The 23,910-nt window shown below is 57.2% G+C and overlaps 1 protein-coding gene across 4 annotated transcripts in view; it reads right to left on the reverse strand.

The window, feature by feature from the left end:
• Positions 1-3,552: 3,552 nt before the first annotated feature.
• ASTN1 (astrotactin 1) overlaps positions 3,553-23,910 on the reverse strand; it is a 39,356-nt gene continuing 18,998 nt past the window's right edge. For 3 of the 4 annotated variants that reach the window (XM_068690623.1, XM_068690622.1, XM_068690624.1), the window contains exons 6-23: positions 23,744-23,893; positions 23,166-23,333; positions 23,016-23,100; positions 17,540-17,614; positions 16,734-16,871; positions 16,409-16,559; positions 15,958-16,124; positions 15,478-15,672; positions 15,105-15,232; positions 13,413-13,517; positions 13,087-13,275; positions 10,214-10,482; positions 9,912-10,045; positions 9,412-9,563; positions 9,071-9,206; positions 8,890-8,990; positions 7,886-8,069; positions 3,553-4,750 (exon numbers count right to left, since the gene is read on the reverse strand). In XM_068690623.1, the coding sequence (XP_068546724.1) occupies positions 4,516-4,750; positions 7,886-8,069; positions 8,890-8,990; positions 9,071-9,206; positions 9,412-9,563; positions 9,912-10,045; positions 10,214-10,482; positions 13,087-13,275; positions 13,413-13,517; positions 15,105-15,232; positions 15,478-15,672; positions 15,958-16,124; positions 16,409-16,559; positions 16,734-16,871; positions 17,540-17,614; positions 23,016-23,100; positions 23,166-23,333; positions 23,744-23,893 (2,762 nt within the window). In that variant the 3' untranslated portion in view covers positions 3,553-4,515. Of the gene's footprint in view, positions 4,751-5,109; positions 7,562-7,885; positions 8,070-8,889; positions 8,991-9,070; positions 9,207-9,411; positions 9,564-9,911; positions 10,046-10,213; positions 10,483-13,086; positions 13,276-13,412; positions 13,518-15,104; positions 15,233-15,477; positions 15,673-15,957; positions 16,125-16,408; positions 16,560-16,733; positions 16,872-17,539; positions 17,615-23,015; positions 23,101-23,165; positions 23,334-23,743; positions 23,894-23,910 lie in introns of those variants that run through there. The other variant, XM_068690625.1, reaches the window with a different exon arrangement.

A 23,910-nucleotide genomic window follows, 5' to 3' on the forward strand; every position in this document is an offset into this window, starting at 1 on the left:
CCCAGCCTCGAAGCAAGAGAGCCCGGCCCCCGCGTCCCCAAGACAAGGGGGACATGCAGTCGAGCAGGGTGGTGGCTCTTCCAGATACACAGACTGGGTTTTGGGAAGCTTTGGCAGCAGTTGGGATGCCCAAGGAGTCCATGCTGAAATTACAAAATGAGGTGGTTTCTGGCACCGTGGGGACATGGGGTCTTGCGTGAGGGCTGCAGTGCTGGGATGTTCTCCATGCCTGCTCTAAAATGAAGAAATCCCTGCGAGCACCTCCTTGTAGAGGGTAAATAAAGTCTGCTGGCCAACAGCAGCCTTTCCAACACACACACACGGAGCTGAAAGGCACTTAAACAAGCAGATTTTCATCATTTTAGAACGCCAAAATCAGGGAATCACACCTGCATGCTTCTGGGGAGCTGGGAGACACAGCTGGGAGCAAGGCTGGGGCTGTGCCTACCCCCTCTCCAGGCCCTAATGCTGCCTTTCCCTTCGGCTGGTGGTGCATCCTTTACAGCCCACTTTGCCCTGTTGGGGATGACTTTCTCCCCTGGCTTTCACATCAGGATCTTCCGACACAGCAGTTCATCCCTGTGACCCCATCTCACTGCCATACAGCCTCTCTCCTCCTCTTCCTCCTCTTTCTCTTCCTCCTCCTCCTTCACAGGTCATTGTGCAACAAGCTGGTGGCAGCCACAGCAGTGAGCTGCATGGAAAATAGTAGAAGGAAAGTATCGGGTGTATTTTTAACTTATTTTCCTGCAATTTAGCAGTGGGAAGAGAGAAAAAAAAATCAATTTGTTCCATGAGGCGGAATGAAGTCTGGTTTCCTATGGATTTGTGCTCCATAGCCCCTAAATCCCCCCTCTCCCATATCCTGCCAGGCGTCCTGTCTGTGCTCACAGCAATCCCCAGCCGCCCCCGGGTCTCCCACCTCCTGGCAGGGCTGGTGGCAACATGCAGCAGGCCTGGGGAAGGGCCCTGCCGCCACGAGCGTGCTGCCTCTGGATGCTCAATTGCACTGTAAGTGAATTTTAAGGCATCCTTTACGTCTCCCACACCTGCTCAGGCACCGCTTTTTGCATCGCTTGTAGGCAGCTCATGTTCTCGATGCTGCTGCTCCTCTGCCAGGGGCCTGCCAAGTGGGGCAGGGGGTGGTGGACCACCAGACTGCATGGTCCCATCCACCTGCTATCTGAGAACAGGCTAAAAGTCATTTTTTGTGAATCCATTCCCAAATTCCCAGCATCCGTGGAGGTTTGCAAAGCAAAGCCCCTTGCTGAGGGTGTGTTAACACCATCCATCCCCCAAACCCAAAGGGACCTGGACCTTCCTGTGCCGCTGGAGCAGGTGAGGGTAACCGAGGCGAGGCTCCTTCCGTGCTTTGGGACTTGGCTAACCTGCTGGGCAGACGGGCTAATGCTGAACTCGTGTGAAGAGGCAAAGAGTTCAAAGCCTGGGAGCTTTTCATCCGCTCCCAAGAGATGACATCAGCTGGACCAAAACTGCAAACAAACATCCCAGATTGCCAGAGCCACGGATTACTAACAGCTCCATTTAATAGTCGGTTAAATTATCATCTGGAGTTGTACATAGTGCTAGTGACTTTGTTGTTGTTGTTCTTTAAAACCTTTTTTTTTTTTTTTAAGTAATCTGGAAGGGTTTTGCATTTCTTGCCACGTGGCTGTCCAACCCTAGAGCACCCTACTTTCAATCTACAGTAGTAAAATGTCACATTAGAGTTTTAATATAACATCAAGGAACATGAATTGTAGCCATCTTTTTAAAGAAAAGGACCAAACCATCTTTATATGTTAAATAACGGCACAACAAGTAAAAGGTAGTAATGCTATTACAGGGGAAGGGGTGCAGCAAAGAAAAGTTAATGACCCAGAGGTTCATCTCAGGTGAATGGTCATTCGTTAATTCAGAAATAAAACGAGGAGAGAGGTCAGGAGGGTGAGGGAGGTTGGGAAAAGGACAAAACATGTCTTCTCCTGTGGTTGGCAGCAAGGAAAGAGGCAGGAGCCCACAAGAGGAAACACTGTGCAGAGCGAGGGCTGGCTGTTTGGGGCAGGAGCCTTCGGCAGATGAAGTCCTCCAGCTCTGCAGGGAAGGGGATGCCTCGGGGCTGTCTGAGCAGCTGTCTGAGATGAGCATATGTGCTGTAACTCAGGGATTTGGGAAAAAAAAATAAAATAGTAATAATACAAGTTTGGGCAAGCCAGTGCTGCCACGAAAATGGGCATACGCTGCACCAAGACAGGCATGTGGCGACACTGCGATGGTCACCCAGGTGCCACAGAGTGGTGCCTGCCATGGGCTGGTGACAATGAATCCCACCCCATGCGAGGGTCTTGGTGTCCGACCTCATGTGGGTCACCTCACCCTCACCCTTAGGGTGTGCCTCTCCCAGCCAAGGGAGCCCTCACCCAACCGCAGGGCTCAAAGGAGGCTCTGCAGTGTTTCCAGTGACCATGCAAGGGCTTAGAAATTGTAGAGTGGGAGCAGAACAGAAACACCTGCAGGGCCCCATGGTAAGTTCTGCGTCTGGGTGAAAAAGCCACCGAGCACACGGGGTTTTCCTGGCAGTCAGGGTGCACGGCTGGCTGGCTGTGCCCGCCCTGCTCCTGCACCTCGTAAGCAACTCGAGGGAGGAGGCTGCTCCCAAAAGGAAAACCGTCTGTGTTTCCTATAAAGGCCACGTAAGCGGTATTACATGGCCAGCTACCAAGTCGCATCCGGGCCAGAGCAGCCTCTGTCCAAGCATCCCTCCGAGGCGCTGCGCGGAGGTGCCCTTTGCTCGCTGCTGGCCGGCTGCCTGGATGGAAGTTAAAGGATGTCTCAGTGTCGGCTGGAAGGAAAAAGAGACCGAACCAAAGCGTCTTGGCCAAGATTCCCCGTGGCTGAAAGGAAATGGAGCACCTGCCCATGTGTACCTGAGCATGGAGACGGTGCTGGGCTTGCTCTGAGCACCAAGCCGTCGGCAGCGTTTAGTACATCAAAATGGAAGGAAACGTGAGGGGAAGCCTGAAGGCTCTGGTAGACTTCTTGCTTGCAAAAATCAGGTGTTTGGCCGCTGAGCCCTGCCAGATGAACTCCTTACACAAATGACACTCGGATGCCCAGGTAATACTGACTGCTGGTGGCTGTGCCCAGTGGCTCTCCCACCCAGCCTAGCTGCCCCCGCATGAGAGCTCTGCCCGTGGGGAGGAAAAAATGCAGCATTGTCCTGCTGGGGGATGCTTGTGTGCTCTGATCGGCTGCTGTGCGACTTCTGCGGCACGGCGCCGGTGGCCGTGACCAGCTGCAGGCCACGGCAGCCTCCCCTCCGGTGCTGCACAAATACTGAAGCCGTGTCCTCAGCAGGTAATGCGAGGAACGAGGTGGAAAATCAAAAGAGACAAGGCTGAAGATTGCTCCTGCCAAGACTGAAAAATGAAAAGGAAATTTCGCTCTGAAGAGGCATCATAAAAAAATCTCTCTGCGGGACTCCTGGCTTGTCCAGATCAAAGGTGCACAGCTGGCAAGTCCAGAGGTGCCTCCTCTGCGAACCAGGCTGGTAGCTGAGGCTAAAATGAAGCCGTTTGCTGCCTCCAACAGCATCAGTGGTAACAGGGTTTTGGGGAACGGTTTGCTCTGAATGGAGCCCAGCCTCCATTTTTCAGCTTTTGACAAACACTAGTTTGTCATTGCTTCTAAGTCTTTATTACGGTGGGTTAAAAAATAAAAAATAAATAAATAATAATAAAAAAAGGAAGGGATTTTTGAGTTGACTTCCTAGGAGTTTGGTCCCACGAGAAAAAAGATCGTGCTGTCCAGCTGACCGCTGGCCCTGTGGCCAGGCTGCCTCTGCCCCGAGCACCCTGCGTCTCCGAGCTGACAGGGAGCTGGCCATGGCAGAGGAGCCCCGAGGAGGTGGGCTCACCGCCGCCCACCTCCTCCCCTCACCTGGGCCGATGACACCACAGCTGAGCCAAGTCTCATCCAGACCTCATGCTTTACAATTGTAAAAATAAACCAAAAAAAAAAACAACAAACAACAAATACACCCCAAACACCCTCTTGGCTGCCTGGTGGCTGTCTTGCTCAGCGATAACCATTAGCATTTCAGCCCGACCTGCGTGCCTGTCTCCATTTCCCCAGCTCTCCCTTCCCACCTGTGTCACCGTGCTTCTCCTGCGACCAGTGGCCCCTCGTGGCTGGGGCAGGGACACGGGGTGATGCAGAGGGCCGTGCCCCACAGCCTGCCGTCTCCGTGTCCCCACACCCACCACAAGGAACCTCTTGGCAACATGAACGGAACAAACCAAGAAAACAGGGTCCCACAAGACTCCTAACTAGAAAGACTTTTGGCCAAGCCAAAGAAGAAACTAATACTGAGGCAGAACTGCGCAGAGCAGCCATTTCGCTCCCCGCTCCCAATTTTTGTCTCCAGAGACACCCCCCCTCCCCACTGTGGGTCCGTATATAAAACCCTCCCCGCCGCCCCGGCAGGGCCGGCGTGCAGGCGGGTGCCTGCGTCCCTCAGTAGTCCTTGTCCCCGTAGTCGTTGTAGAGGACGCTCAGCGTCTGCTCCTCGCACGTCTTCTTGAGGTCCCGGCTGAGCTCCGACCAGTCGAGCCCGTAGGGTTTGATCTCGCTGTAGCGGCAGGCGAGGTACTTGAGGGACGAGCGCTGGAGGCTGATCTTGGGCTCCTGCAGGAGGCCGTGGCACCAGCTGCTGAGGTCTGCCAGCTGCGAGAGGATGAGGCCAGCCTTCCTGCGGCGGGGGCGATGGAAACACCACGGGGAGCGGCAGGGAGGGCAGGACGAGAGCGTGGGGAGAGAAAAGTAAAGGTGGTTAAAGGGTGCCCGAGCCCCAAGAGCGTCTCAAGCGGCATCACCTGACACCGCTGCAGCTCCAGGACCCCAAATCACAGGGTGGGAGAGTGGGAGAAAAGAGGCAGGGGGGAGAAATGCGAGGAGCCACCAGGGACATGCGGGGAGCATCGCTCCCTTGCCACCACGTGGCTGAGGGGGATGTGGTGGAGGAGAAATGCACAGCGTTGGGAACCAGCCTGCTGGGACATCACTGAGCATGAAGGAGATTTAGGGGAAAAAAAAAATAAAAAAAAAAAAACAACACTCAAACTATCATGCCTGTCATCTGTATTATGCTGGCTTGTGGGGTTTTGTTACGAGCCCCATAAGATGCGGTGTCATAAAATGTAAGTACAGTCAACGACACTCCTGACACATGACTTATAATGCTTAATAACAGTTTAGGAAATGTGTCCCACAGGACAGCGTGCAAGCTAGAAGGAATACATCAATGCATACAACATCAGCTTAGCACAGAAAAGCTCTGAAAGAGAAACCCCCCTCTCTTCTGAACATGCATTTTCCATGTTTTCTGGCTGCAGGGAAAGAAACGAGCAGCAGGGGTTGGTAAGGAGCTGTCAGGCAGCCCATGCTGCTTGTGAGACCCAGCCAAGAAAGCCAGGGGAAGGGGTCGGGAGTCAGGGGGAGAGGAGGGCTGGGCACAAGCAACCCCAGCAGCAGGGCCCCTGCAGCACCCTCAGAGCAGCACCACTTTGGTACGGGCTTGTGCTGATAACAAGGAAGTGCTAAACCACCAGCCCCTCGTGCTGGATTAGTTACAGGAGGAGCACGGGCGATCCTGGCCAAATACGACCCAGATTGTCTCTTTTTTTCTTCAGGCTTTTTTTCCTCTGAAAGTTGTGCTTCTAATGCTCTGATCGAGAGCAACACTTTGTTCAGGTAAAACGCGTTATGTTCGTTTTAAACTTGTCTAGCACTTCAGGTGATCTCGGGGGAATCTGGCAAATGTGGAGGTAATGGATCCAAATGAAGCGTCTTGCAGGTGAGTATTACGGGTGCCTGGAAAGCCAGACAACACTGTCATTGTCCCAAGGGCTGGAACAAGTTTCCCAGCCAGCCTCAAGGTCACTTTTTGGGCTGGCATAGACAAGGAACAGGAGACACGTCCCCGTGGTTGCAGTAACTCGGCACGGGGCAGGCAGCAGAGAGGCAAATCGTGATGCTGGGGACAAAAACCTTTGTCACGCTCTTGCTTGGATAAGCAGGGGCTGCGAGCCACAGCTCTCCCCTTGCTGGCTCCGTGTGGCTGCAGCTCCAGGCTGGCCAGGTCTGACACCCGAAGGGAGGCCGCAAACACCAGCGAGCTCCACCAGGATCCGCACCAAAGCCTCTTCTCACTTGTGGCTTGCTGGAAAATGACCCGCCCTCCTCTCCACGTCTTTGTATGCAAAGTCCAGAGCTCTCTGCAGCCTTTCCCAGACTGGGAGGGACCGTCTCGCTTCGGTAACCCCGACCGAGCTATCTGCACGCAATACTTGCTTCCCTCAGCCCAGCAGCCAGCCCTGGCGAGCAGGAGGATGAGTGTGAGCAGAGCCAAAGGCGGCACGGCAGCGCGGAGCTGGGGGAGCATCGCCGAGTCGCTCGCGTGGGTCCGCGTCCAGCACTTCAAAGGAGCAGCAGCAGCAGCCACACAAATCCTCCGTCTGCTGGCTAAACAATGTCATCTGCGAGTGATTTGTCCTGTCACCACCAGTCTGGATGCTTCGCCCTCACAGACGATCAGACAGGAGGCTTGCTTTCCAAGATTTGTCATCACCAGATCCCGCTGCAGCTGCCTCAACCTCTCCTTCCAAGCAGCGCGAGCTGCGAGCACTTCATCAGCAGCTTGCGTCACCCCACCCTAAGCTCTCCAGCATTTCCAGCGGGTGGAATTAACCCTCTGACTTGCAGCAAACAGCAACATTTGGGTCATCCCGGGGCATTTCTGGTCACCCCGTGCCAACATCGCTCTGCCCCGTGGGGCTTGAGCAGACGGCTTCCACCCCACGTCCTGGTGGTGCTGTGCTCTCCTCACTGGCACCACGAGCACTGACGGCAATGCCTGCCCTGGACAGCAGCAGTGGCTGTGTGACAAACCCCGTGTGTCACTTCACTTACTCCTCACACAAACCACTGCAGCAGATGTCAGACAGGCTGTGCGAACCGGGGCTGGATTTCACGTGTGGCAATGGAGATGGGTCCTACTCACATCCTGGGAATGAAGCCATAACCAGAGGTCTCCGTACACTGGGAGGTTGTTCCCGAGCTTTGACGCTCTGCCTTAGAGACTTCAAGTTTCTTAGAAAATAAATCGAAAAAGGGGAAAGAGGAGAAAAGCCAGCTTTGCCCCAGGAAGCTGAGGATCACTGGAGGGTTTCCCAGCAAAGCTGAACTAGGAGGGATGTGAAGGGATGCTACAAGCAAGACAGCCACCAGGTATCTACTGAGACCTTCTGCCTCCCTAGTGGAGACTTGGAGGGCAGAAAAGGTGTGGGTGCTCTCTGATCCTCTGCCAGAAATCCACCCGTGATCACCTGGAGAAGCAGGGCTGGAAGGGAGCCAGAGGTGAGACTGATGAGAGGAGGTGTTGAGCAGGGGGACCGCGCGTTTCCCAGATGGGATCTGTTGCTGACGTACATCTGAAGAAATGCTGAATACTGGACGGGCTCAGGACTCCAGTTCTGTGGAGGCCAGCTGCTAGGAAACACCACTGCAGCCCACATAATTTCTCAGCCCGGCTTGCTAAACCGCCCGGAAACAGCCACGTTACTGGAAAACCATTCAGACAGGGGCAGGCACGGGAGGAGACGGGCAGAAGGGGACATCTGGGGACACAGGGCAGGGGACATCTTGGGACACAGGGCAGGGGACATCTGGGGACACAGGGCAGGAAACACCGCATCTCCAGGCAGCTGCAGGGGTGGTGCTGAGACCAGCACACAGACAAGTCAAGCCAAAGCCTGGGAGAAGAACAGACACGTACAACCAGACCCTGTTGGCACACACAGCAAGCCCACCCAGCTCCCGAGCCTACCTGGGCCCCAGCTCGTCTTCACAGCGCCAGGTGAACTCCCCGAAGCTCTCGTAGTGCTGGTTGTAGTGGTAGAGCACTCGGTGCAGGCTGGGGGAGCCCAGGTCCAGCAGGGTGTTGTAGGCTGTCTGCTGCTCCTTGCCACTGGTGTAGCCGTTGAAGAGGTTGTAGATCTTGTCGGCAATTTCTGGGCAGGAGGACAAGGGCTAGTCAGTGGGGTGCAAGAGACGAGCACAAAGAACAAAGCCCACCAGGACAATGCTTGGCTCTGGTGGAACCATGAAGCACATCTTCCACGGCCGTTACTGGAGCCAAGATTTGTCCCCCGGGGTATGATTAATGTCATATCAAGGCACTGGAGGAACAACAGAGAGAATGGCATCACCCGGACTCAGCTGGACTAATCAATCCAATTTAGGCTCCCGTAGTTTGATCCAATTAGGAGGAGAAACGGGCGGTGTCATCAGGTACTGGTGGTGAAATACCATTTATTTACCAGAAGGAACACAACTGGGATTTCTTCGGGCATCACCGATGCTATCAGTCACTTGGGCAGGACAGGACAGGTCTTCTCGGCTATTTCCCCACCCGTGCCCAATATGTCCCCAGTACCTACCCCTCTACCTGTCTTAGCATGAGCACAGGCTGCTTCTGTGCTTGTTTGTGGGGGGAATGGGTTCCTCCTGCTGCCCCCCGTGCCAGCCTTCAGCATCACGCACTGCCTGGGCCATCAGGGGTGCAGGGGACATTGAGGCCAGGACAGGAGCAGCCAGTGGGTACAATCAGTGGGGACAGTCAGTGGGGAATCCCCCGTCACTGGTCCCAAGTGTCACCCTGGGCATGCTCACCCTGTGACCACAGACATACAGATTTGGGGTGGTTTTGTACCCCCTTTCCAAGCCCTGCCCGAGTCCCAGCCAGGTCTCCACATCTCGCACAACAAAGCTGCTTTCCAGTACTCCCAGCTGTACATGCGATGTGCCAGGCCAGCACCAGCTCCACCTCACCTTGAGCTTTCACATCATCTACCACGGGGCAGGGTGTCTTCACCGTCACATCACTGGACCTGGAGCGTCTCCCCGTGTTGTCGACTCCCCAGAGGGTGAACCTGGCCGAGGAGGACAGCGGTGAAGGCTCCCAAGCCCTCACGCACACCCGAGCGGCGTCCCACGGGCGGAGGTGACTCACATGTAGGTGGTGTCGGGCTCCAGGCAGCGGATGATGAGGGAGATGGTGGAGGAGAGCCTGTCGGGCACCTGGGCTGGCATGGCACAGGGAGACTTGGCACCAGAGATGATGTCGTCCACGAAGCTCAGCACCATCTCTACGGGGACAGAGAAGGACGCACCGTGGGTGATGGTACCGGTGTCCCCAGGGCTGGCACCTCTGCGGCACGGCAGGCAGGGAGGGGCTGCTTTCTTTCCCACAGGATAAGGTACATTTAGCAGCATCCCCTTGCAAAGAGAGAGGCAGAGGCTCTGCTCCAACGCCTCCATCCCACCCGCCACCCGGAGGCAGCCCCCACTTACCGGTCTCCACCTTGGAGTGATCCATCCTGTCGGTGACTTTCTCCTGGCGGAGCAGGTAGTCGACGATCTGCACCCCGATGGGGGGCTCCGAGTGCCCCCACTCCAGCACCACCAGCGTGCTGCTGGGCTCGTGCACGGTGGAGAGCCGCAGGCTGGGGGGCAATGCCAGCCCATCAGTGTCCCCAGAGGGACAGGTCCACCAGCAGCCCTGCCACCCACCCGGATAGAGGTGATCCCCCCTTCTCTGCCCCCTCCTGGCTGTGGGCACACTGCTCCCCAGAGCTCCTTCCTTGAGGTTGCTCTACCAGGATGGATCCAAAATCCCATCCCCAATGCCCAACCGAATTTGGAAAAGGCACTGCATCTCTGCACCCCCTGCCTGGTTCCCACATCCCCCATCTGCTCGCACCCCTGCCCCACAGAGCCACCCCGGGCCCACCACCATGGGGCCACCACCACCCCCTCGCAGGACCACCGAGGGTCCAGACACGGGGACCTACATGGGGTGGGGGAGAGGCGCACAGGTGGGCAGCCCGTCGGCCCCGAAGGCACTCGAGTCGCAGCGGCACCAGTCCTCGATGACATCCCCGCTGCCCGAGCACCACAGCGAGCTCATGGTGGCCTCCTGCAAGAGCTGGGAAGGAGGAGAAGGGGCTGAGCACCGGGTGGGCATCCCACCACCAGAGCTTGTGCTCATCCGTCCCCCATGGGTGAGGCCAAAACAGTTCAGCATGGCCCAGCCACCCTGGGGATGAGGTCAAGGGCCGCCAATGCCACCCTGATGCCATCCCCAGCTCCTCACCCGCTGGGTCTGGTTGTTGGTGACCAGCTCGTAGATGGGGGCCGCCTTGGTGACCTCGAGCAGGATGGGCTCGGCCGGCGTGTCGGGGCCGGAGGCGACGTGGCAGAGGGGGCAGGACGAGGGGCAGCGCCCACGGCTCTGGCACTCCATCCGCACGCCGGCTGCCATGCGCTTGGTGCCCGACTCAGAGAGGCTGGCGATGTACTCGGGGAAGGTGAGCACCTTGGGGTCCCGCTCACGCTCCTCCGACTCGTCCGAGGGGGAGTTGCCTGGAGAAGGGGGGAAAAGAGGGGCACGGGGGTGGGCTCCAAGCCACCGGTCAGGGGACAGTCCCAGGAGAGAATGCTTCGAGGCAGGCAGTGCCTAGAGGACCCTCTGTGTCTGTACGGGCTGCTCTGTAGGAATGAAATACTCACTGGCCTCAAGAGCAGGTGTCAGGACAGGAAAATCCACCGTGGCCTCTTGTCTCCCAGTGCCTCAGTTTCCCCAGCCCTTGCAGCAGGTCCCCACGAGAGGGAGCCTCCTTCTTGCAGCTGGAGGCTCATGAGGAACAACCTGGCTGCCTCCCCCAGCAATCAGCCCGACCGCCGATTTCTCCTCTCCACTCCCCTGATTCTCACAAGCCCCCACCACGACCAGCAGCCCGCAGGCATCGAGGCACCAGAGCGCACTGCACACCCACAGGGACGGGTGCACAGCAGCGATGTGGATTCCCACCTCCAAAAGGCCTGCACGTGGCAGCACCCTCATGAATGCAGGCTGCAAATTGCCCCGAGCTGCCCTCAATCATCCCCACGGCTCCGAAAGCTGCAGCCACTGCTGGAGCAGCGGGCCCCAGATTGCCTTCCTACCCTGTGCTGAGGCATCTGTGCCTCACACTGATGTGTGCCTGCACATGGGCATTTTGTATTGTTTTTTTGTTTTTTTTTTTTCCCCTCCTTTTTAATTTTATTTTGTATCTTAGCGTTGCTCTCTGCAGAGGCAAACAGCTCAGCCTGCCAATCCCTCCTAGAGGCAGACAAACCAAAAACAAGGGATGCAGATCCAAAGAGCTCAGAATAAGCAGAAAAGATGTGTCAGTGCTTCCAGATGGCCAGGAAGCTCCTGAGATGGCTACAAAGCCACCCACCAAGACTTCCTCTGGTCCATCCATTGCACCTGTGCTCGGTTTCCTCTATGGCGAAGGGAGATGAGGAGCGCATCCCTTTTGGGATCTGCCTCAGGGCTGGCTCTTTGCATCTGTCCACCTTTCCCCCCAAGAAAAGTAGGGGGAGGGCTGGAGGGAGCACATGTCCTGCACTGGAAAAGGGCTTTCAGACAGGACAGGTGGCCAGAGGGCTTGGGAAAGCCTCTCCCTCCAGCACCACCAGCCCCAAATATCCCCCGCTGAGTGCGGCAGAAGCGCATGCCATCACCCCCACAGTCACCAAAGACCCTGACGGGTGTGATGGAGGTGGGCAAGGTTGCAGCCAGGCTGGGGAATGGGGTCTTTCCCGGGTTTGGCTTTCAAAGCATGGACATGAGGCAGAAGAAAATGGTGAGATGGAAGCAGTCCTACAGGTTCAGCACCACTGCAGCCCCCAGCCGGGCTGTGATGGGGTTTTTCCAAGCTCCTTGCAAAGGTGCCCAACGCCCCGATGCCACCACGTCCCCGTGGTGTCATCATGAAAAAAGGGCTGGTGTTGACAAGGACAAGGCAGGCTGGTGGGGTGGGAAGAAGCTACAGAGGCTGAGGCCACTGCAGGATGCTGTGGAGAGATCTTCCTATTGCAAGGGCCGGCCAAGCCAATCTCCGAGACCCCTGCGAGGAAAACAGGGCTGTTAGACAAAAAAACGGGTATGAGAGCATTGCTCGGCTACCCCATCGAGCTGGAAATGGATCACTTTGGGCTAGCTGTGAATTGCAGCTTCACAGGCACCGGGGGAAAGCAGAGGAGCCAGAGAATGAGTTGTCTCTTGCAATTTCTCAGTCGATATCCAGCTCCTGACGTTTGCAAACAAAAAGGAAAGGAGGGAAAGTGGCAGGTGCCAGAGCGAAACCGAAATGTGATACTGTGGGTGGAAAGAGACTGCCAGACCTGAAAAGCCTCCAAGCAGGAAAATCAAAGAGGAGGAAATTGCAGGAGGGGAAAAAAAAAAAAAAAAGTACTCGCAATCAAAAGATGCTACATCTGGAAACAGCCCTCAGCAAAACAGCAGCAGGTCTGGACTCTTGCAGGTGGGCTCAGGAAGGCATCCAGGCTCCAGGAGGCCTCAGCCCGCAGCATCCAGGCTCAGAAATGAACATTTTCCACCCGAGGGGTCACCCACACCCAGGATTTTGAGCTTTCCTGCTGCTTCTAATGCAGTGTGCAGATGCTTCCTTCTCTGTACTGAAGGCAGAGCCAGGACTGGGCTCCCGCAGGCTCCCCCCCTTTCCCAGAGCCCGGTGACCAGTTCATCACTGGTGTGCAGACAGTAAAACGCAGTGCTGGCACCCGGGGAGAAGAGAAAACATTAGCAGAAGGAAAGTCTGGCCCCGGGATGTGAGTGGAAGAGAGCAGATACGGAGGAGACAAAGGGAGCAAAGGGACAGGATTAAAGACAAATAGCAGCTAAGTCCAGAATCAGACAGGACGGCTTGGTGGGATTAGCGCATTCATCTTTCATCTCCCTGGGGGTGTGGGTATTTATACGCCTTGCTGGCCCGGGCTGACGCCGGCTGCAGTCCACAGGGGTCCTTCGACCACAACAGCAGGGTGGAAATAAGAAAATGAGGTGGGATGCAGCCTCTGCAAGGGCTGGGTGCTCTCTCCCTGTTGTGCAGAGGGCAAACCCAGCTCCTGCTCAGCAGGCAGCGGGGTGGCTTTGGGGACCTGTCCTGGGGCTCCTACCTTTGCTGATGTCCTCGTACTCCAGCCAGAGCTGCCGCTGGACCTGCCTGTTGGGGTACCAGATGGAGCAGGACTCCTCGAAGCCGTACACAGCCTCCTGGATGTAGTGGTTGCCAAACTGGTCCAGCAGCGCCACGAAGTCCCCGCGGGAGGTGGCCCCATCCAGAGAGTGGAGCGCGTTGCTGAAGGCTGGGGGTGACATGGGGGGACATGCCCAGATCCCTGCAGACACCGAGCCCCTTGGGCCCTCCAGACCAGCCACCCCTAAGCCCATCACCCAGCAGAAGGTGCCGTGTCCTCTCGCCACCCCTTTTGGCCCCACTTACACTGGGAGATGGTGAGCTGGTTGAGCCGGACATGGTACATGACGGACTGCACCTTCCAGTGCTGCAGGAGTGGGTACCCGGACACCTCGCTGAAGTTCACCATCCCTGCCAGAGAGAGGACACGGCACTCAGCACCGCTCAGCACTGCTGCCAGGCATGGGGACACCAAGGAGGGCCCAGTGCCTTGCGCCATGCCCGGCGCTGTGCACCTGGCAGGGTGGGAAGGAGGCATGGAAAGCACCAGCACTCATCACGTCCCCACCATCAGCTGCTCCGCGGCAATTAAAATCATGGCTTTGAAGGAAAAATGATGGCTTCGTTTCATCCTGCCGTCCGGGGCTCCGCGGCGGAAGATAACGAGCCTCCTCCTGCCTCCCTCCCGGCGGCCGCTCCCCAGACATGCCCAGGTGTGCTAATTACTTCGCTAATGAGAGTTGCGCTTTTTAATGAGCTGTTGGCAGGCCTGGGAACGGTCACCGTCACGCCACAGCTGCGGCCAACACGGAGGCCCAGGGGACAGAGCAGGATACGTGCGCATGGGGAAATCGCCCTCCTGTGCTCACGGTCCCTTGGGCACTGTGGCAATGCTGGGGCTGAGCAAGACCAGAAACCCTCCCGAGATGGCCTGGATGAGGATGAGGGTGGTCAACCCAGGGACAGACCCAGCTCCCGAGAGCCAAATCCTGGGAAAAGCCCAAGAAAAGGAACTGAGGCTGCTCACGGCTCTGATGTTGGTGGCCAGAGCATCCCACAGCTGGCTGCACACCTCCAGAGCAGCACACCTCTGCTCGGCAGCCGAGCAGCCATGCAGCAGGGCTCGGGCAGGACAACAACGTGCCTCCCCCCTCCGCAGCGAGGAGGAGAGGCAGAGGATAAGGAGGATGCAGTACTCTGCCTCCCAGTGCCGCTTCCTTCAGTGCCGGCTGCTGCCAACAGCTTCAAAGCCTCGCTCGTCCCCGCAAAGTGTTTATGCAAAAACAGCCCTTCCTTACTCAGCAGCTCTGCCTCTCGTGTATTCACAGCAATGCCCAGATCTGCCTACTGACAAGCACAGAAGATTTCACTCCTTTTCCTTTTTTTTCTTCTCTCTTTTTTTTTTTTTTCCCCTCCTAATCAGCCACAAAGAGCCAGCAGAGCAGTGGGAAATGAATACAGCAATTTGCTGGCTTCTGTCTCCCTGGTGTCATTGCCAGCAAAGTCCCTGGCCCCCATCCCCTCTGTGATGCCGTGGCCATGGTGGCACTTTTGTCACCCCCGTGGCACCCTCCAGGCTAGGAACCCACCGTGAGCTTGGTGCTCATGGTTAATGGTCTGTCAGGACAAACAAAAATACTGTGGTTTTGAATGCTTCTTTACACCAATTTCTGGTTTGGAAATCAAATTAAAGGCATTTGGAAAACGTTTTTTGCCTGGAAGAAGAAAAATCTTTTTGAAAACCCCACAGCTCTCCGGTGGGCACCTGAGCTGTTAGCCACACAATTAATTCACAGCCTGTGCCCCGCAAACAGGCAGCCTGGCAGCAGGCAGCCTGCCGCAGCGATGCTACTGACTGCCCCCGTTTGCAGGTGGCTGAAATAAAATCGGGAAACGTGCCGCCTTCCCCTTGCAGGGCTGGGCACGGGGTGCTGCAGCTAGGCAGGATATGTCACACAGCATCCCCAGGAGGGTGTAGGTCTGGCCGGGCTCACTCACCGGTGAGGAACTCGGGGTCAGGCGTGGGGTCTGAGAGCTCCTCTTGGCACTGGTTCTCCAGGGGCACCGTGGCCACCACCAGCCCATCCGGCAACTGCTGCTCCAGGCCCCGGGCAAAGTTGTTCTGCCTGCAAGTTAATTGGGGAGAGGAGGATGGGGTGAGGGGACAAGGGATGGCAACACCTGGCTGGCAACCCACTCCAAAAACCCAGCACCAAGCCTCTGGGCATGGGTTATGAAGACAGATGTGGCTTCAGATGTGCCCATCCTGCCAGCCCCTCAAACTCCTGCAAAGCTTGGCCAGACGTGGCTGAACCACGCACTGTGCTCTTGGAAACCCTGCCAGCGGCCACCTCCCCACGTCCCCCCTTACCTAAAGGTCCCTTTGAGCACCTGCCCTGGGGCCACCTCCTTGGAGTGGTTGTTGTAGCCATAGAAGATCTCCCCAAAGAGCGTCTGGTTCATGGGCAGCTCGCGGGGCTCGCCGCAGTCCCCCGCCTCGGGGCACGACTCGGAGATGAGCTGGCACGACCGCCCGTCCACTCCCAGCTTGTAGTCCTCGATGCACCTGGCAAGCCAGCAGCGGGGCCCACATCACCTGCAGCCCCACCAGCGAGGCCCGAGCCACCCCAGGTGGGACACCCAGAAATGAGGACACCCTCGAAGCCACCCAGCCCCTGGGGCCACTTTGCATTTGGCGTTTTGCTGGGGAAGAGGTTACGGTGCAGAAACCCCCGCGTGCTCTCAGTTTTGTTGGCCAAGGCCACCTGCGTGCCCTCACGGAGCCAGGAGGGGTCTCCTGCTCCCGGGGACAAGGAGGTCCCCGTGCTGGGGACAGCACTGGGGGGCTCACCCACAGAACATGAGGATGTTGTAGAGCAGGGGGTCGTCGGGCAGGGGCACCATCTGCTGCAGGCACAGCTGCTCGCAGCCCCCGTTGAAGCCGTCGGAGCAGTCGACGCCGACGTGGCGGTCGTAGCAGCCCGTGCCGTCCTTCATGGGGCTCAGTCCCGCCGGGCACTGGTGGAGGGGAAAGCGAGAGAGATGAGGGGAGCCCAGCCAGCCAAAAAGTGGCTCCTGGGATGAAATCCCAGCTGGGCTGGGGCAGAGAGGAGGCTGTGGAGGTGGTGGGTGCTAAAATGCTGCTCCCTCAGGCCCCTCCACCAGCACAGAACACGCTACAGCTCATAGGGACACCTGAAAGAGCCACCAGGTGCCCCAAAAACACAGAAATATTCACTCTGGGGTAACGAGGAGAGCAGGAGGCATCTCTTCCTCCTCCACCCTGTCCCCCCGCCACGCACCACGCAGCCCGTCGAGTCCAGCTTGCGGTCGGCGATGCAGCGGAAATTCTTGCTGCAGCCCCCGTTGTCCCTGGTGCAGTCCCGGACGGGGCCAAAGGAGTCGAGGAGAACCTCCAGGCTGTCGAAGGAGGAGGAGGTCATCAGCTCTTCCCTGCGAGGAGGAGGAGAAGGTGTTTCACTGCTCTGGTTGGTACTGCTCTGGTTGGCAGCAGACGTACCAGCCCCCAAGCTCTCACCACCCCCACGTCCTTTGGGTTGTCCCCCTGGCTGCAGAGCCACACCAGGCTGTTACAGACCCTCGTCCCCGCTCTGCAGTCGCACCCACCTGACCTCCACCGCGTCCTCCATCACCGTCATGTCGGTCTTGCACTTGGCCGAGGGGTTGATGGCCAGCTCGGCCGGAGGGATGACGAAGCTCTTGCTCAGCGGCAGCCACATGCCCTCCCCCAGGGTGTAGGTGAACCTGGCAGGGGAGCAGGCACACAGGGGGGCACCGCACCCAGAGGGCCACCCTTGTGTCACATCGATGCGGGGACATCATGCAGATGTCCACCTCCACCAACACCCAGCCCTTGAACCCGTCCCACTCCCTGGGGTGGTCCCAAACCCATCCCCAGCTGGATGCAGGTATCTCCAGCACCCATTTGCCTGGAGCGTGCTGCTGGGGAGCAGGAGGAGAGGTGACAAGGGATTATTCATGTATTTATTCCTCCTCTCTGAGGTGTCCAGGGAAAAGGAAAGCACTTCTCCTTTTGGTAGAAATCCTCCTTCAGAGCCTACATCTTGCTCTCCTTGTGGATGGGGAGGAATCACAGAATCAGAATCATTGTCTAGGTTGGAAGAGACCTCAAGATCATCGAGTCCAACCTCTGACCTAACACTAACAAGTCCTCCACTAAACCATATCACTAAGGAACTGGCTGCTGGGCATCCAGCATCCCATGAAACCCACGTGGCCGCCGTAGTAGGACCACACCAGCCATGCTCACAAGCCCCCAGGAGGTGGCACAGGACACCGTGCTTGGCCATGCCATCACCAGCCTGCTGCACCCTCCCCAGGACCAGCACCAGGCAGCGTCCAAACCAGCGGGGAGGTCCAAGGGGTGGGGGTGAGGCTGAAGCAGGGCTTACCGAAAAATCTTGTCGGATGGCTGCTCGCCCAGCACCAGGTCGAAGCCGCGCTGGAATATGGTGTACGGCCAGGGTCTGGAGGAGAAGCACAAGGACATCACGCTGGCATCCCCAAATATTTCCTCAGCTGTGTGCTGCAGCAAGAGCCACTGCACCTGTGGCGCACACACATGGGTGCAAGCACAGAATGGGTCCTGGAATCACACAGCTCAAACCAAGCCAGGACAAGGCAGGAAAATAGCCCCACACCCAAGATGTTTGGCCTTTTTTTTTTTCTTCTCCAATTTTTAGGATTTAGGATCCTATATGGCTGGTGCCCCCAGTCAGTGGCATACCTCACTGTTTATTTGGGGGTACGCTTGGCTCCAGTCCCCCCCTTCCCACCACTGCAGAGCATCTGTGAGCCTCACACCCCTGCACCCTCGGGTACCACCCACCCGCTCCCACAGTGGAGATTTGTATCACATCCATCAAACTGCAAAAAGCAACCCGAAACACATCTGAAACTTTCCTCTGCGAGCCTTCTGGAAGGAAGCGTCTCAGGCTCTAGGACAGTTTCACCCCCTTCAGTTTCATAGTTTCAGGTGGGGTGGGTGCTAACCCAAACCCAGACAAAGCTTTTATTTCCTTTATCCTGAAAAATTTACAGCTTTTAGCATCATTTGCACAGCATCTTTTGTGGAGCATCCTCTGCATTTTTTACACGGCATCCATTGCAGAGAGAACGGCAAGTCAGAGACTAGAAAAAAATAAATAAAAAGAAAAAAAAAAAATGCAGGATACCAGACAAGGGGAATCACAACCAGACCCAACCAAATCCCATTTGCAAGGCAAGCTCGGAGCTGGGAAGAGAAAGAGATTTTTCCACCCTGCCACCTTTAAGAGACCCGGTGAGAGCTTGCCTCCCCGCAAGGGGCACCGCAAGCACCTTGCCCCAGCAATCCTGGGGATTTTCTCTCCAGGCAATTACAGCTCTCCTGCATAAGCACTTCAATTTCTAATCTGAAGTTATTTCAGAAAGGACAAAAAAAAATAAAAATCCTGATTGCAGGATTAGAGCACGCTGCTCATTTCCTGGCCGGGACACAATGGCACTGCTGTGGCCGGCTGGGCGCGGGGGATTACATCCAGCGCCTCGCCCCGGATAAGGCCCTCTTGCTCCTTGCGCCTCGCCAGCGCCTTGAATGCTGCACATCCCCGCCTCCCTGCAGATAGATGGGCTTTATTCTTGCTTCTCCGGAGTGTGCCAGGCTGGGAACAAAAGCAGAGCACGGTATTGTTCCTTGCCGGGTTGGGTGGGAAAACGGTGGTGGAGAGCCGCGCTCTGCATGCCCCGGTGCTCAGCCCAAAAGCAGCAGTGCCATGGGAGCCCAGGAGGCAGCACCGCCGTGCCACGCAGCCTCCAGCCTGCCTGCGAGGTGCAAATCAGCTCCCAGGACACGTTATGCCCCCCAGCGTCCGACTTCCAACCGTGCCTAAAATTTTGTGCTCTGAGCCTGGCTCTCCAGGAGCTCCGCACCGACTGTTCCTCCCAGGCAGACACAAGTCCCCTCCTCGCCTACTCGTGCCTCCTGCTGCAGAGGGTGGGGGGAGAAGTTCTCCCCCGCTCACATCTCACCCCCTCCATCGCTGGCATGGCCCCCCCGTGGCTCTGGTGCTGTTTCATCCCCTCTTTCCTCCCCTGTGCCCGTGCAGCTGCCTGTCTCCCCACCTCCTGTGCTCCGCAGGCGCCTCGCTGCTCTGCTTTCCTTGCTCTTGGCAGGTATTTTGGCTGCGTGGCCTTCCAAGCTCACAAAGGGTACGGAGACGGATCAGAAGCAGCTCTGCATCTGATCAGATTGGATTAAATGGGCCAGAAATGACAGCCCTTGGCTCCCTGCAAGCCTTGGCATCTGAAACAACAAAACGGGGGGTCCACGGGGCAGCCGACAGCCAGAAAGCTCACCAAGCACCGTGAGCGAGTGCCTACGGCCAAAGCTCTGCCAATACATCCCCGGGACGGTCTTCAGGCCTCTCGTTTTTTCCAGCTGGACTCATGCCCTGCTCCAGACCCAGGCTCAAGGGGAAGCTCCCGATGTGCCAGCCAAGCCCTCAGGACCTGGTGCTGTTGGCGTTTCTCTGATTTACCTCCCCTGCACCCCGGAGCTGTACCTGCCTTGCAGCCCCACGGGGACAAGGTCAGACCGACCTCCAGCCTTGGGAGCCATCCTTGTTATCCACGGGGCTTTTTTGCCTCTGCTGGATGAGGAACAAAAGCCTGGAGCCCATGGGACACGGCAGTGATGAGCTAACCTGGGGCTGCTGGAAGGGAGCTGGCAGGGAGAGCTGAAGGTGCTGAGAAGTTGCTACACGTGAGCACGGCTGCAGTGCCACCAGAGAATTAGGTGGCTGGTGGTTATGGGCTTAAAATAGGTCTGGGCCACGGCCCCTTGATGCTTTTTGGGGTTTCCACCCAGTGCCAGCCCCACTGAGGCTCTGCCTGGCCAGGGTCTCGCCAGGCTCTGGCTGCTGTTCCCCTGCCCACCTCCCCGCCCGCTGCCCTCCCTTCTAAGCGGCTCTTTATTAAAAATGCTAATGCCGGCACTTTCTCCTGGGCTGCCCGTAAATCTGCGAGGAGAATGGGGCGGGGAGGAGGAGGCGGAGGGGTGGTGTGGTGAAAGGATCTGAAAGAAAGACGAGCTTTTTATCTGGCCGTCCTTCCAGCTCGCAAAGCCGCGGCGCACAGCGGGGGATAGAAAGAGGCAGAGGAGAAAGAAAAAAAAAAAAAAAAAAAAAAGATAGGCAGAAAAAGGGGTGGAAAATGAAATGGGAGAGAAAGAAAAGAGCTTAAGCAGGGAAAGTGCTGTCCTTGTCACTTTTCCATGTCCCCGGCTGCTCTGTGGGGCTGGAGGGGATGGGACACGGGTGGGTACACAGCACAGAGGGGGACAGGGGGACAGCTCCCCACAGACGGGGCACCGTGCGGAGGGGGTGAGCAGGGCACAGATAAAGGGGTGCCCTGCCCTGCTGGGGTGGTCCAATTTGGCTGTGGGATTTTGCTGTCCCCCCAAAAGTGAGAAGCATTTGGGGCTGGGGACCCCCAGCAAATCCAGGCTCAGCAAGGGGATGCTCCCAGTGCAAACCAGTGGTGAGCACAAGGATCCCACTGCTGACTTCAGGGGGAACTTCCCTGGGAAGAGCCAGGGCAGGAGACGACCACAGCAGGAGACAGACACCCACAGCAAGAGCCATCCCCACCAATACCCATAAAAAGCAATTAACACCTTGCAGGGTCTCAAGCAGTACCCAAATTATTGAAAGGGAACCATTTGCCCTATAACAGTCCTCTGGGCCCACATTGGCGCAGATCCTACCAAGCAGAGGGGTCTCACCTGGCAAGCAGTGGGCAAACTCAGCCCACCCCACAACCAGGGGGCTGACCCCATTGCTTTCCCCAGCCCATATTTTTGCCCATGCCAGAAGAGCGTGACAGCACGCAGCCAGCCACATTGACCAAATCACCTTAAACTGGCCCCAAACTTCCCCTTGCAGTGGTGAAGAACAAAAACAGAGGAAAATGCACGTTGGGGCCCTTAAAAGCCAAGGGTGTTAGACCTCACTGGGGGTGTCTCCCAGGTAAGGAGACAGCTGGTGAGGGGACAGCCATCAGCCATCACATTGCAGGTGCAAGGGGTCAAGAAATTAGGGAGGTGGGCAGGCTACCCGGGTGCACAGCTCGCCGATGTGACTTCCAGGACAGCCCTACCATGGTGCCACCCTGGGAATCCGGTTGGATCGGCCACGTTGGCCAGATTGCTGGAAAGCTACCTGAGAAATGTTGGAGAAGAAGCCGCGGGGCAGCTAATTAAAAATGCATATCAAAGTCGGGAGGCAGGCGGCTAACAAACAGGCAACGCATAGCAGATTTGTTTAAAACAGCTGAAGAGCAGCACACAAAAGCAGACGATCAAAATATATCTGCTGCACATGATCAAAAAGTTCTCGTTTTTGAAAAACTGGTGCTGATTTAGGGACCGGATGCGTTCAGTAAAGGATGCATGGTGATGGCACGGCTCTCGGTGTGGTACCCAAAATACACGCAGCACACAAAGCCACTGCAAATAAAGTTCAAAGATGAGCTCGCCTTCACGAGCAAAATTAGATGCTGCTGAGTGCACAGACACTGACTCAAATGATAATCACTGTAAATAAAAACAAACCAATCGGAAACGCATCCAGAGCCTCGCAGTGCGCTTTCAGATAAAAGCGCAGCTCTGTCAGCGCTGAGAGACCGTGCCCAGGCATCCCAGCAGCACTCCACAGCACGACCAAGGGGCTGGCAAAAGCAAAGCCCCCCCCCGGTCCTGCTTTTGTGCCCTGCCCCCCCCAAAAAACACTATAAATCCCAGGTTAAGGTTGCAAGTTCTGCAGGGAATTGGGCAAACTGGAGGAGCCGTGACAAGAGAGCCCCAACCCATCAGAGCCCCCACGGACCCAGGGAAAGGCCGGGGGGCTCGTGGTGGTCCCATCCTGGCCAGGCACAAACGCTGCTGCAGGACGGAAGGCAGAGCACAAACACAGCAAAACCCTATAATGCCAAAACCGCAGATGGGAAAAAACAAGTTCCCTGGTCCTATTTATCCCGGGGACGATGCCAAAGACCCCTTTGAATTACGCCAAGCAAACAACTCCTTATTAAAGGGCAGGAGCGGATTTGTCCTTCCTGCCCTTGGCTTCCCTCCCGCCTGCTGCCATCCGTATTTTTTCCTAATAACCAGCCTTTTCTCCCCTCTCCCTTTAGATGGAGCAGCTAGGTCAGCGAGGAGCTAGCTGAGGTGCTCAGCTGCAGTCCCACACCCCAGAAGCACAGCAGCAGGAAGCCGGCACTCACAGATGCGTGTTGGAGCACAAAGTCATTCTCCCCCTTGCTCTGTGCATGCTGGCTGTGGGCTCCTCCAGCCCAACAGGAGACACTCAGCGTGTCCTCGGCAACGGGGGAAAGGGGAAGACCCCATCCCTATGCCCCCATCCATTAAGAGGGGATGGGGGAGCCATGGAGAGCTGGGGACATCCCTGACGGTCGCTTGTCCCCCCCCTCCCCCCTTTTTCTTTATTTTTGCTGTGTCTCGGCTTTCTGCATGCTACCAAAACATCAGGAAATTTTGCTCTTGTACTTCTGGGGGTATGATGATGTCGGGCAAACATCTCCTGGTGCTGGCTGCCAGAGGAGAGCCCCCAGAAGGAGAAAAGGAACAGCCCCGACGCTCTGTGGGGGCTGTTCACTCTGAAACCTAATAACGGCAACATCTATGCCAGTGCTCCTCAGCTCTGACGACTTCAAACAACAAAAATCCTCACCTCCTGCGGAGCCCCTGCAGAGCCCACAGCTCACGGTTCACCGAGGTGCTTTTAACTCTTTCACCAAAGAGGATTTCCCACAGCCCTGCCACGCCGTGCTGCTGCCTGAACCTGGGCACGGCGCTGGGGGCACACTCACCCCTGGTTGGTGCCCCACTCGTTCCGGATGCAGAGGTGCTTATGGACGGGGTCCTTCATGTAGCCCTCGTAGCACAGACACTCACCTATGTGGAGAGGGGGGACATCAGGGACAGAGGGCCCCGCAGGACCCCCACTGCCCCCGGCTTACCGGTCTCGGGGTCGCACTGGTGCTCGCAGGGGTCGAGGAGGCGGCGGGCGCAGAGGTCCAGGGCCCAGGGCCCGCTGGAGTTTTGCTGGGAGAAGAGGACGACCTGCGCCGGGTTCAGCCAGTCGCTGGCGTCCAGCTGGCTGCCCTCCAGCAAGATAAACCGGCTCCCTGCCGCCCGGGGGGCAATCAGCGGCTCAACTCTCAGCTCTCCATCCCCTGACAGCGCCCTCCAGCCCATGACAATGCCATCTGTCCGATGACAGTGTCCCCTATCCCGTGACAGCCTCTTCCATCCCATGATGGTCCCCTCCAGCCCCTGACAGTCCCCTCCACCCCACATCCATCTCTTGCATCCCTCGCCCATCCCCTCCATCCCGCAGCAGCCACCTCCACATTGTGTGCATCCCCACCATCCCACCCCCATCCCCTCTGCCCCACGCCGCTGTCCTCCACCCCAAACCCGTCCCCTCCATCCTGAACCCACCCCACACCCGTCCCCTCCATCGTTCCCCCTTCCCTTCCGTTACAGCTCCCAGTGCACGGCTGAGGGAGCTCAGGAGGAGCCACGGGGCGCTCACCATCGGCGATGAGGTGCTCAGGGACGTGGAGGGTGATCTTGACAACGAGGGGGCAGCTCATGTGTGAGGAGCACACCAGGCTGATCACGCAGCTCGTCACACTGATGAGGGTCAGCGTGGTCTTGTTCACGGGGCTGCGGGGGGACCCCACTGCAAGGCACAAAAAC

This window comes from Anas acuta, chromosome 8, assembly GCF_963932015.1.
Source record: "Anas acuta chromosome 8, bAnaAcu1.1, whole genome shotgun sequence".
NCBI classification, from domain to species: Eukaryota; Metazoa; Chordata; class Aves; order Anseriformes; family Anatidae; genus Anas; species Anas acuta.